The 13,911-nt window shown below is 38.4% G+C and overlaps 1 protein-coding gene and 1 non-coding gene across 3 annotated transcripts; both read left to right on the top strand.

Annotated features, from left to right (window-relative positions):
• Positions 1-986: 986 nt before the first annotated feature.
• On the top strand, positions 987-1,059 carry TRNAA-UGC (transfer RNA alanine (anticodon UGC)). Its single transcript has one exon. It is a non-coding gene; the product is annotated as a tRNA-Ala (tRNA).
• Positions 1,060-5,771: 4,712 nt separating this feature from the next.
• Positions 5,772-10,485, top strand: LOC135582141 (phosphatidylinositol 4-phosphate 5-kinase 1-like). Of its 2 annotated transcripts, XM_065111813.1 has the most exons (9): positions 5,772-5,839; positions 6,003-7,293; positions 7,389-7,556; positions 7,638-7,803; positions 8,029-8,139; positions 8,252-8,445; positions 8,542-8,672; positions 8,766-8,868; positions 9,724-10,485. In XM_065111813.1, exons 2-9 carry the CDS (start codon positions 6,125-6,127, stop codon positions 10,025-10,027), a joined length of 2,346 nt encoding a protein of 781 aa, XP_064967885.1. In that variant the 5' UTR covers positions 5,772-5,839; positions 6,003-6,124; the 3' UTR covers positions 10,028-10,485. The 2 variants fall into 2 exon arrangements, with proteins under 2 accessions (XP_064967885.1, XP_064967884.1); XM_065111812.1 differs by having other exon boundaries at positions 5,781-7,293.
• The last annotated feature ends 3,426 nt before the right edge of the window (positions 10,486-13,911 follow it).

Genomic DNA, 13,911 nt, shown 5'->3' with positions numbered 1-13,911 from the left:
AACCTTCAAACAGAGAAAACTCCATCTTCACATCTTGACCAAGATTGATCCTTTTTTCAACTCTTGTGTCCATCTGCAAATTGTGTTAGAATGCATCTATAGTGATTGAACACAGCAGTTCTATTATTGATTGTGGCATGTTCTGGAGCTGGTTGCAGGTGCTTTTGCTCCATTCCATGCCCACAAGACTTGGATGTGACTGTCATTACAAGGAAGCACATTGTGGGATCACAATAAGGTAAGACACTGAAGCAATTAGATAGGACAGTGAAGCTGGCTCCTATTAGCAAGCAAAACAATTGCAAGCAACCATTAAATTTTTGTCTCTCTCTCTCTCTCTCTCTCTCTCTCTCTCTCTCTCTCTAACAATTCAGAAAATCTGAATTGCAATCATGGATTGGTCTCAAATCTGAACATGTGAAGTCAAATAATAAACCCAAGGCTCACAATTATATTTACAGCTGGTATTATCGGTCATTGTTCGGACCGATATTGTATCGGTTTGTATACGATGCACTAATTTTCGATTACCAAACTTCATAAAAATCCCAAAAAACTTTCAAGATTAAGGTTTGTATCATCCTAGCACTAAATATCATACCATTAGAAATCAAAAAACACAATGACACAACATGGTGTAAGGAAAAAGGTGGTTCAAATGTTGAAACAAGGAGGAGGTGATCAGCACATATATTGAATAAGAAGCAACCAAAGTCAATGGTCCATGCTGATCACAACCTTTTGAATCAGAGAGTAAATGTAGTAATCAGACTGAACATATTATATTGGTGAAATATTTTAGTGACCAAATCCAAGCATAGGGAGTTAATGTTCTTTTATTGACATACCAAAAAGTGGCAAGACTTGAACTTGCAGTGGTGGTAATATGGGAAGCTGATTCATGGATTCTTGTCAAGTGTGCATCATTATTTGTATATTTTAATATATATAGTATATAATAAATTTATATAAGAGATTATAACAGCGGGGATGTAACTCAAACGGTAGAGCGCTCGCTTTGCATGCGAGAGGTACGGGGTTCGATACCCCGCATCTCCATTTAGATTTTTAACCTCTTTTTAAAAGAAATGTTTTTCTTAATTATGTCCTTTTAAAAATAGTTTCTTTTCTATGATTTTTTTTCTGTTTTTAATTTCTTTTATATGATGATATCTATTTTTCTAAAAATATTATTTTCTAACAACCTATTCTAATTTGTTTTGTGATATTTATATCTCAAAAATCAAAATTATTTTCAGGAATTTTTATTTTAATATTCTTTTTTTTTCTTGTGATTGATTATTTGTGATGTTCTTTTTCTTATAAATAAATAATTATTTTGGTAAAAAATATTTTCCTAAATTAATTTTTTCTACGAAATATTTTTCTATTTTTATTTTTTATTATGTAATTTATTTTAGACAAAAAATTATTTTCTAATTAATTTTTGCTTTTAATTAATTAGTTTTTTAACTTCCTTTTAAAATAAATGCTTCACTTAATGATGTTCTTTTTAGAAAAATAGTTTCTAATCTATGAATTGCTTTCTGTTTTTAATTGCTTTTTATGATGTATATATTTTAAACAGAAAATTATTTTCTAACAGCCTATTCTAGTTTGTTTTTATGATGTTTCTATTTCTCAAAATCAATTTGAAAAATATTATTGGTTGGATAACATATTTGGAATGTTATACTCTCATGTAAAATTTATTATTAATTTTTTTTAATTGGAACCTATATCAATTCTATGAGGTTTACTTTCCCACTGAATATTTACATAAGACTTAATTAAGTACATGATCTTCCTTATAACAAGCAAACAATACTAAATAAGAAAAATAGTCTCCTTCTATGTGCCAATAAGCAGATTATATCATCCATGATCATGTAAATTTTGGCCAACTATATAACTGAATATGATAAATTATAAAACAATATTGGATATTGAGTCTCTTCTCCAGCCTAGTTTTGGTTTTGTTTTTTTTCCAGAAGACTAGAACAAGAACAATGGATTAGATCACTGTTCTCCATGTCTCAATTCTTCAAAACATCTTTAAATTTTTGTTATTAGTGTTAATCATGACTAGGTGAAGGATCATAGTATTTTATAAAGGCAAGTATGCTGTTTTCAAAATATGACAAGGATGGATGTGCAAGAACTCATATATTTATGCTTGTAATACATGTTGCTAAATCATATATATTTATTTTTGTATCTATCTTCAACTTCTTCTTGCAGCAATACAAATAGGAGAGTGTGTCATGTAATTATGGATGGGCTCAGTGGACATTCCAATAGGGGATTCCACTACTTCACAAATGGCTAACATGCTACCCCATCAACTCATACCAAAAGTCATATGGGTTGGTGGAGAGACACAACACTCAAGTTTATGGGAGTCACTGATGCAGTGCTTGCATAGGCATTCCTGCACTTGAAGAGGAACTGCTACCATATGCTTGTAGGGACTTACAAAGGCAACTCCATCACCAGAATAAGACCTCTCTCATCAGCTCCCAAGGGTGACTTCTAACACCTGTGTTCATCAGTAGGGATGAGAGGTTGGAACTTTTTTGGTAGTGCTGTCAACTACACCTTATCTACAAAGAATTATCATCAGGTAAATGATGGGTATGCAGAAAGGAAATATGTTGTTCCTACGGTACAAATAGGCTTTTATTCCTATCTATATTTTATGGTAGGAGGATACATTGGAAAATAATTCCTTTTTTGTTCGAAGCCAAAGACAAAATGATTAGGCTTATTTGAATCTCAACTCATTTGATAATTATATATAATATCTTACAATTCTTTACGACATATGATGTTATGACCAATAAATATAACTATTTGAAATGATAATACAAACTAATTTATTGGTGTAAATAAGTCTCTTCTCGGAGAAATTGATTTTTACAATAAAATCACTATAAATTCATGAGATAATCATATTAATTGTTTTTTTCAAACTCTTAGTCCTTGATAAACGATTCTAATATATTATCATCATGCCAATATTTTAGTTGTGAAAATTTATTAGATGATATTTTTAGCCCTAAACTCCTAATAAGTGAGATCCAATACATCAATTCTAATTTGAACAAATCTTTTCTAAACTAAATTTGCTTCTGTTTGAATCCTTGCTTCATCATATTTATCTTCTGTCAATATAAGGAAGATATGCACTACTATAATTAGTACATGAAGCACCCAATTCCTATTCTTCTTGAAAGAAACATTACATACTCCTATCTTTATCTTTTGTCATACTCCTATCTTCTTGATCTATTTGAGTCATTCTAAGATCCTTGACACATATTTCTAGTCTTGAGTATAAGCTAATTAAATTTAACTCTGTGATCTTGTGTGTGTGTATATATATATATAGGTTCCCTACTTGTTGTTATTCAAATACTGAATTACAACACTGTAGATCAAGTTTTTCAGTTAAAATATATTTTATATTGAGAATAAAAAAGGATTTGGATATCTTAAATGGATTCAGATAACAAATCATGTTCACAAATATCATATAAGAATTGTGTTGCTAATCAAGGTTGTTCTTTTACTGAAGGTTAACTTTGATAGATGGTAGAAAGTTAAACTTTGATCCTAAGTACTTTTGTTCCTAAAAAGAAAAAGAAAAAGAAACTTTGATCATAAGGCCTAACCCTTGTGAATTGTTCAAACAGTGGTTAGTCTTCATTGTTCACTTCAGCTTTACCATTGAATGATGGGCCATAGATTCCAAAATCTTTGAATCAAATAGTCCAACACTTAAAAGAGCTGATTCCTTGTTTCACCTTTTCCCATTAACCTAGGTAAAACTTTGACCCTTTGGATTCTTGTTGATCTTTGGGGTGTCTTTCCTTCTCTCTCTCTCTCTCTCTCTCTCTCTCTCCCTTCCTTTTCTTCTTTCTTTGTATTTGTATGTGATTGATGCTTCTTCATGGTTCAAAAATTGGAATATTGAAGTACATAAAAATTGAACATGGATGCAACCATTACTATCATTATTGCCATTAGTTTCTAGTTCCCAAATCACTCTTCTTTCAACTCATCAAGCCACTTCCTTGCTGCCCATTTGTACTTGGGGGAGTGTTGGGTCACCTCAGTCATCTTTCTTTAGCAACATAAACTATCAACCTTTGATGCATCAATTTTTATCCCACAAACTAAAATAAATGGGCTAAAATTTTGATGCTACATTGTGGTTTGCCTCAATAATACTAAACCTATCATTTAGTAATTCAATTGGTGATATAGAATTGATGTGGTCAATCTTATAATTGATTTAAAGATGTAATTGTTCCATATAATTTTATGAATATTAACATGATGATCTTCCAACAAATATGTTCTAATTTGTCACAGTTAAGATTTAAAGGTTCCTTATGACTACCACAACCCATTAAAAATCATTATCATCCCCCTCTAATTATCACAAATTATAGTGGCAAAATAACAAGAATCAACCAACAAATATGCCATTCTGAATTAAAATAATAGCAATGCCGAAATATTTTGACTTTTAACTCATTACTTCTATTATAATCATATTGTCTAAAAACTATAATTAATATCATATGAAATATAGATTTATTATAACAAAAATTTCCATAATCTTTTTGGTGATGCATCATATTCACTTATCGCGACGAACTATTCAATGAAGATGTCATTTGTCAATAGTAAGATCTTGATATTAAATTACATCTTCACCATATATTATTTGAAAAAAGAAAAAGAAAAAGAAGAAAGTAAGATAATAATATATTAATCATATCAAACATGTTTGATGAACCAAAAGCTCATGAGAGTTTAAGTGGACCTGCCAAATCTACAACCTGGTTTGGTGTCATTATTTATTGTGGGTCATGTCAAGAACAAGGTTTGCCTTTACTGCCTTCACACCAATTACTCACAACACAAGCATTCATGTGAAATCATCTCAGATGAAGAAGACCTTTAGGCAGCAACCCCTTCTTCCCCTTTCATCTTTTCCCTCTCGAGTTGATGTCAAACCCAATATCATGACCATGGTGATCACATTGCAACCTCCATCAACAACAAAATACAAGCTCCAAATCCCATTCACAATGAATTGGTCTCCCAACCTCACAATCATTTTAGATTATGCCCACTTCAATCGATTTTAGCGCTCACTCAACCCTATCAACAAACATGTATATGGTGATTATGTAGATTAATCTAATTCAAGTACCAATTAGTACAAGTACCCATACAAAGAGATCCACTACATTTAAATACCAATAAATATCACCAAATCCTTCATTTCCTCTTGGTTAGTACAAGGGATGCTTTGATATATAAAACACCTATTGAGTATCTCAACAAAATTTGATTGGATATAATAATTTTTTTATGTTTATTTTATAAATAGGAGTGGGATTTAATTCGATTATTAGTTGACAGCTTAAAAATAATAATTATCATAAAATCAAATTAATCCCCGGAGGATAACTATAGGATCAGCTGTCTCTGTTAGAACAGGGTTTAGGTAGGGCCAACGAGTACTGTTATGGGGCCCCTGTTGGGACCACGGACACCTGTCCCGGTAATGTGAACGGTGTTGGGTACAGTGTACGTGATGCGTATGCTTTGTCCCCTGGGGGTGGAAGTTGGAACAAAGGGACATGTCCGATAATTAAGAGATTTAAAGGGGGTATTATCGTCAATGTAGTGTAATTGTGACAGCATTATAGTGATATATATATATATATATTATTATTATTATTATTATTACCACCTATAGTTTCTCTCTCTCTCTCTCTCTCTCCTCCCGTCGCAGCTGCAACGTTTCCCCAAGCGAAGGGTAAAGCAGCAGCGGCAGCTCACGCCTCCTCCTGCTTCTCTCACTTCCCGCTTCCTAATCCTCTCTTTCCCTTAAAGAAACCGCCTTTTTCGTCTATTTCTTCCGGTTTTCGTCCTCGGCTTCGATTTGGATATCGATTTGCTTCGTTTGGTGTGTTTTTTAGGGAGTTATCGGAGGTCCGGGAAGGACAGAAGCGCTGGATCTGCATTTATCAGCCAAGGAATGCGCTTCGCTATCGCCGGAGATTAGGGCTTGCGATCGCAGGGGAGCGCGCGGGGGCGTAGAATGCGGCGACCCGCTGACGACGACGGCGACTCGGCGGAGGGAGACGGCGGGGATGAGGTGGCTGAGGATCGAGAGAAGCCCCCTGTTCAGATGAGGGGCAGATCGCAGGGCGGAGGCGGGCGGAGGGTGGCCCCCACGGTCTGCCCCGCCAACGATGAGGAGGCGGGGGACGCGGTGGTCGAGAAGGCCCTGCCGAACGGGGACCTATACACCGGGGAGTTTGTGGGGAGCGCGCCGCACGGGCGGGGGAAGTACCTCTGGGTGGATGGGTGCATGTACGAGGGGGAGTGGCGACGGGGGAAGGCTGCTGGGAAGGGGAAGTTCTCGTGGCCTTCTGGCGCTACCTTCGAGGGTGAGTTCCGGTCCGGTAGGATGGAGGGCTTCGGCACCTTCATCGGGGCTGACGGCAATACCTACCGCGGCCAGTGGGTCGCCGACCGCAAGCACGGGTTGGGGAGCAAAGCCTACGCCAACGGAGACTACTACGAGGGCATGTGGAGGCGCAACCTCCAGGAGGGCCAAGGACGGTACATCTGGCGGAATGGCAACCAGTACATCGGTGAGTGGCGAGGCGGCGTCATCAATGGCCGCGGCGCCCTTATCTGGGCCAACGGCAACCGATACGACGGCCAGTGGGAGAACGGCGTCCCCAAGGGCAGCGGCGTCTTTACCTGGCCTGACGGTAGCTGCTACGTCGGCAGCTGGAGCCACGGCGAGCCCATGGCCCTCAACGGGACCTTCTATCCCGCCCCCACAACCGCCCGGAAGGAGACCCCCGGGAAAAGAAGCTCCTTCTTTCATTTGGATGATGAGTTGGGGGTGCCGATGACACCACTGGTTCCGTTGTCTGGGAAGCTTTCTTCAATCGACGGTGGAGCACCTGGGAGAGGGAGCTCGGCAGCAGAGAAGAGCTTCCCCAGGATCTGCATATGGGAGTTGGATGGCGAGGCTGGGGACATTACTTGCGACATCATCGACACCCTTGAGGCAGCAATGCTTTATAGGGATGGATCGACCTTCGACCAGAGCAGTGCCACCCTCATCGGCACAGTGCAGCAGCGACAGAATCCCTGCTGCTTATCAACTCATGAAGTGAAGAAGCCGGGTCAGACAATATCGAAGGGACACAAGAACTATGATTTGATGTTAAACCTTCAACTAGGCATTAGGTAGATGGTTAAAAAAATTTCGGTTTTATCTATTGTTGGCATTGTCCTGAGAATGTGGTTGTTGAGCTGCTTGGTCAATTTGATTTTTGGAACAGATACTCAATTGGGAAACCAGGTTCAGCACAGCTGAGGGAGCTGAGGCCATCAGACTTTGATCCAATGGAGAAGTATTGGACGAGGTTTCCTCCAGAGGGATCGAAGATTACTCCGCCACACTTGTCGGTTGAATTCCGATGGAAGGATTACTGCCCCATGGTCTTTAGGTATATATTTGTGTTATTCTTAACTCAAAGGAGTTTGCATTTTTGGGTGATGAAATTGTTGGCATGGCTCTTGGATTGCAGGCACCTGAGGAAGTTGTTTTCAGTGGATCCAGCAGATTATATGTTGGCTATTTGTGGAAATGATGCTCTGAGGGAGCTATCTTCTCCTGGGAAGAGTGGAAGCTTCTTTTTCCTGACCCAGGATGATCGTTTTATGATTAAGACAGTAAAGAAATCTGAAGCGAAGGTGAGACAGGCAGCTCCTTTTTCCTCTTTAGGTATTATTTATCGTGATTATTGATCGTACTGGTCTCCTAGTGCTGGTTCACCTTCTCTGAATTACTGAATTAATTTGACTAAAAAGATAGATTTTTCTCAGTTGGTAGTACTCAAGTACACACCTCCTTTTTCCTAGGAACAATGTATCGCCCTTGATATTCATTCCTTCATTTGATTTGCAATACATGTTCAGGTTCTCATTAGGATGTTATCCAGTTATTACCACCATGTATGTCGGTATGCAAACTCGTTAGTCACAAGATTCTATGGTGTGCATTGCGTGAAACCTAATGGTGGTCAAAAGGTACGCAGATATTAGGCATGGGCTTGCATGTGTTGCTTCCTGTTTTACAGCAATTGCTACATGCATTAGTTATTCTCCAAATTATGATGCATGTATGTTGGTTGGAAGTCAGGTCCGTTTCATTGTTATGGGTAACTTGTTCTGCTCGGAATATCATATACATCGAAGATTTGACTTGAAAGGTTCATCCCATGGCCGGACAACTGACAAGGCTGAGGAAGAGATTGACGAGACGACAACCCTTAAGGATCTTGACCTCAACTTTGTATTTCGCCTCCAAACATCTTGGTACTTAGAGCTTCTTGAGTAAGTTTACATTTCTAATAGCAGAAATGTGATTTTTTTTGTTATTTTTACTCTCCTCTCTGTGTTATTTGGTCTGATAGAACCTTAATACCTTAGACAAATCAAGCGAGACTGCGAGTTCTTGGAAGCAGAAGGAATTATGGATTACAGTCTTCTGGTGGGGGTTCATTTCTGTGACGATGTCTCAGCATCTAAAACAAGCATATCACCATTTATTGGTTCACCAAGTAAGTCGATAATTTTTGGAACCCTGGTTACCGTCGTAAACAATTCATGGGATGGTTGACAGTGATCTGACCATAGTATTGATGCATGGTCAGAAATATATGGCAAAAAGGAAGCTTTTCAAGAAGGAGATGCCTGGCCAGACTTACGAGACTCAATGTCAACCTGTCAAGATGTGAATGGGATTCTGGACACACGGTACTCTTTTTGGTGTTGAGTTTGATGGTTGTTTTCTAATTGAGGAAGCTTAGTGTTGATTCTTTGAAAATACATTCTCCTTGAAGCAATGATAATAATGCCATGATGGTGGTGTTTCCTTTCCCTCATTTAAAAAGGGTGCTTTTAATTTAAGCTTCGTTCCTGCTATGCTAGAAAACTAGCATTCAGATGTCTTATCTTACTGCACTTTGATGTTAATTGTGAGTGCCATTTTTAAACTGGGCTTACCTTTTCCTAAAGAACTTGTGGTAGAGTAAGTTGCAGGTCATTATCTGTTACCACAAAAGATTGGGGATTGCTGTTTGTGAATCTTGTTTTGAGGATATAGCACTTGGAACCATTTAAATAACTGTATCTGCCTAGAATAAGCTGGTTTTATTTAATCTATTTTATGCTTTCATACATTGCATTAGGTTTAAACAAGTTGTCATTTCAGTCCACTAAAGATTCTGTGTCACTTTTAAGATTCTCTATCAACTAGTCGTCACCTAATGATATACTTCTGTTCCCATGGACAGAGTAATTGAATAAGTTTAAAACTTGTGGACTCTTAGCCTCTTCTAGAGGACCTGCACAGTTTTAAGTGGTATGATGCAGTTGGTTCTCATCATGATGTAGCTCCAATGTCATGTACTTGGCTAGCACTGAATGAATATTGCACATCTGGACCTAAAAGTTTGCTCCATGTGTAGCAAAAAGAGAAAGCATAATCTCTTAATAGTCATCTGTATAATGATTGCTGTTCCTATTTCAAAGTTGGTTCTTAATATGACTGTTATGCTTAAAAAGTTTCAATAGTATCTTCTAATATCAAGTTCTCTTTGTTATGATCAGGAGACCCTTTATCCATCTGGGGGCAAACATGCCAGCAAAGGCAGAGCATGTCACAAGAAGTGAATCCGAGCCATTCGTAAGCAGTGTAGCATTGTCACCACCTACACAAAGCGGCAAGCTCCATGATGTATTCCTCTACTTTGGGATAATCGATATCCTTCAGGACTATGACATCACAAAAAAGTTGGAGCATGCCTACAAATCATTGCAGGCCGATCCCAATTCCATCTCAGCCGTGGACCCGAAGCTCTACTCTAGAAGGTTCCAAGATTTCATAAACAGAATCTTTGTGGAAAATGATTAGCATAACTTATCAGCTCATAGACCTTCAGATACGAGGCAGGGAGTTTGGCCGTCGGAATGACATGCATCATCAGCTCAACAGCAATCAAAGTAGTACATATATGTGCAGCTCTAGTTAATCTGAACACAGGAGCTTCAAAATGCCACAAAAGGGAAGAATTATGTGATTATAGAGGCAATTTTAAGTTTGCTACAGGTGGTGGGCCAGGCTGAATTTTGTAGCTCAGCCAATTTGTACATGGTTATTGGAGCAAGGGAGAGTTGGATTCCTTTTGTATCACCCTTTTCTTTTTTTCCCTAAAATAGGGAGGGAGTAGAATTCATTTGCTTCCTGAATAGAGAAGATTTTTTTTTAAGCAAGCTGTTGTTAGAGATATGGAATAAGGCCTGTACAGATGGATGTTGTTGTTGATGATGATGATGATATATGTATGATAGCATGGTAAAAGTTAATATTTATATGATTATGGCCTCCCTCCCTCTCTATCAGAGAATTCAGCTTCTTTTTGTGTGTTATTGTTCTTTCCTTTTCAGAACTTAAATGGTTGGAAACTAAGATTTTGCAGATGATGCAGGGAAGCATACACTACACTTGATGGACTTGTGTGTCAAATTGAGGGTTTGAGAAAAGAGCAGTGGGAAGAATGGCATCAAAAGAAGTGAAAAGTGTTGCATGTTGATCCCATCTGTTCTGTAGTATGTGTATCTCATTCTCATCCTCAACCTTTCTTTGTTGCTGATCCTTTTCTCAGTATCCTATGACCTGGTGATTTGTTTGATCATGGAGTTCTATGGATGTCTCAACTTTTGGTTGGCATCATCCAATTCTAACATAATTGAACACAGGATAATTGGAGAGCATTCAGTGATTTGTTGCATGAGAAACAAGATTATTGTAAGAACAATAATAAGTTTCACTACTCATTTTTCGAATCCACTGGTATTTATTCAAAGGTTGACAACTTGAATTCAGAAAGTTATGTGTGATTTTTTTCCTTTGTTCTTAGATTAGTGTGATCTAATATGAAAATAGAGAGAAAAACAGAAAAGGAAGAAGAACAAAGAACTTTAACTTATATCATTGAATAAAATACATATATAACATAAAATTCTTAATATTTTATGGAATATGATAAAGAATAATAAAACAAGTACAAAGTCAACTCCAAACTACTTTTGGTATTAAGTAAGATTTTTCTACAAGAAATGATTTTAAAAATAATTACTACTTGTGCCAATATAAATGTCATCCATGCAGATCTCATTATTTTATGTAAATAAATAAATACTCTTTTTGTTTTCAATTTTTTTGACAAAATTTATTTTATTTTTAATATTTAATAAAGACAATAAAATTTTGCATTACACATAAAGATAAGAACTTTGCAATTTTATACTATAAGAGATGCTGAAGGGAAGGCAGAGAGAGTGGGAGGCACATTCTCTCTCTCTCTCTCTCTCTCTCTCTCTCTCTCATTCTTCTGTGAGGTCAAAGTTTGTGTCAGGGCTTAAGCCTTAGGTACTTCATCTTTTTTTTTTTCCCTTCTGCTTTTGCTGCTGATGAATTGGCCAAAGTCTACTATTATAATACTTCACAGATTATTATTATTATTATTATTATTGATATCAAGGAAGCCAGCAACACAAGGAAAGTGTGTCACCAAATCTATCCATGCTGTGAAGTGTATCTTTCTAGATCTCACCTACCCATAAAATATGTGTATTCCATCACACTAAGATGTCCCATTCACTTTCTACATCTTTGTTTCCTGACAAGATTCCTCAAACTAATTACAACAACTTAACCAAGAAGTAGTAAACAAATGCAAAAGGCAATACCACTGGACACTCTTTTCCCTCCTGCATATGATCTCATCACGCAACTCAAATGGTTTCCCTGCTTTTTCCCACCAAACGCACACACACCAAAAGAACAATCTCTTGGAAATCTTCCGTGATGTTTGACTCATGTCAGACAACTGCACAAGCCTAGACACAATCTATGGTCACCAAAACGTGAACTTGCTGAGCTTGTGATGCCACCCAAAGAGCGGTGCTGATGGAGAGGGTAGAACACTGTCCTTGTCTTCTGGTACTGCTGATGGACTGGCCGGTCTCCTGCCTGCTTGCAGTGTTTGAGCAAATGGAGCGATCAAATAAATGTGCTGTTGGGGGCTTCCACATGGGATTGCTGTGGGCGTTCGCTTCGGGTCAGTCTCAGCTCAGTGAATGGGGTGTGCAGTGCAGGGTCAGCTGCCAACATGATAGTGAGCCATGCCTGTCCTCCACACTCTCTCGAGAAAGGCATGCATGCAAAGGGGAAAACAGATCGAAGGTAGGGGGGGGGTTCTTTAAATTCTGCTGTTTAGGGTTTCACAGTGTATATTTGGCCAACTATTGAAGCTCGTGCAGATGCTGTTCATGGTTTGCAAGCAAGCAGGTCTTTGAGCAAGCAAAGGAACACATTTGCATGGCCAGCTCGATGCAAGCCTGTCCACAGCTTTGAGAGGGAAGTGCATGTGACTGGAATAAATCTCACGACTATAGCTTGTCATTAATGGGGGGAGGTCGATGTAATGAAGGGAAGATTCTGATGGAGATGAGTGATGGTATTGTTACCAACTCAGTGGCATCCGTTCTTCCCATGTTTACATATAAGACAATGGCAGATGATGGACATTAAAGCTTTGTCGCAAGTGTTGGATGTTTCTGTTCGATGAAGTGTACTGCAACACAGCTCCGCCATCTACCCATCTTTCACTTCCGGGAGGGAGGGGATGGACATCACATTCTATTGAGACAGGAGTGGGGCACAAGGGATGCGTGTTGTCTTCCCCGATGAGATGGTTGTTGAGAGCTGCACACTGCATGGATTGACATCATATACAGATCAGATTTATTCCATTCCACTTTGGATTTTGTCTCATTATATATATACACATACATATATATATATATATACATATATATCTTTTTGCGTTCAACTGTCTCATCGTCGTCAAATCATAAGGATCCCGTCGAACGCAATCTTGAGAGGATCTTTCAGACCAGATGAGACGGACGCTCAAGATGTGACCTCATGGATATTAAATGCAAGCATTGCTTTAGGAAGAGAGAGAGATACACTGTAGATTAAGTTGACGGCAGGAGGTGAATGCGCCCGCAGCCGAAATGGTGGGCTACATGAATGAAACAGAAGTTGTCGAGTTCTACATGCCGCCATTAATGGCTTCTTAACGCCCTTGTTTCCTCTATCCGCTGCACGGGGGGCTACTCCGCATGTAGCTGCCGCCCTCCTCCCATCTCTGTCTCTTCCTTCCATTTCATGCCCATTCTCGGTGCTGCATATATACCGACCGGGCACAGACGCACAGCGCCCGCCGTATGATCCTACCTGCCTTCTTTTCTTCTTTCGTCCGTCTCCATGACCACCTTTTCTATGTGCCATTGGAGGTGCTGTTGCACGTCAATTAAGCTATGTAGTACTAATTAATTATTGCATGTCTTCGTATCCTAGGAATTAACATACGATATTTTATATGGTATAATAGTGATGTATAATATTGATGGTGCTTCTTTGGGCATGGTTACGAATCAATATATCAATGCTGCTTTATGTAATTTAGAAATATGCGCAGTCGAGTTAGCAGAGGACATGCGAGTTACGAGGAGGAATATTGGGCCGGGCTTGTTGTGATGGGCTTGGGCCTTCCATGTCAGCCATATGGACCTGATGACATGATAGGGTTAAAAGAGTAATAATGATGTAGCGATGCTTCATTCTTAGTGTCATAAAGCCTGTTTTAAAGCTTCATGACTATTCATGAAAACACTATCAAAACCTAACGAAACATAGAATGATATAAAAACAATTATATACGTCAT

This window comes from Musa acuminata, chromosome BXJ2-6 (genome assembly GCF_036884655.1).
Source record: "Musa acuminata AAA Group cultivar baxijiao chromosome BXJ2-6, Cavendish_Baxijiao_AAA, whole genome shotgun sequence".
Lineage (NCBI taxonomy): Eukaryota > Viridiplantae > Streptophyta > Magnoliopsida > Zingiberales > Musaceae > Musa > Musa acuminata.
Note: the sequence above shows the minus strand (reverse complement) of the source record. Positions and strands in the feature narration are given on the sequence as shown.

Excerpts from the sequence above, each read along its gene's own strand:
- LOC135582141 (XM_065111813.1), top strand. The coding sequence starts at position 6,125 with ATGCGGCGACCCGCTGACGACGACGGCGACTCGGCGGAGGGAGACGGC. Across the intron at positions 7,804-8,028 it reads TAAAGAAATCTGAAGCGAAG|GTTCTCATTAGGATGTTATC; the intron begins GTGAGACAGGCA and ends ATACATGTTCAG. Across the intron at positions 8,869-9,723 it reads AATGGGATTCTGGACACACG|GAGACCCTTTATCCATCTGG; the intron begins GTACTCTTTTTG and ends TGTTATGATCAG.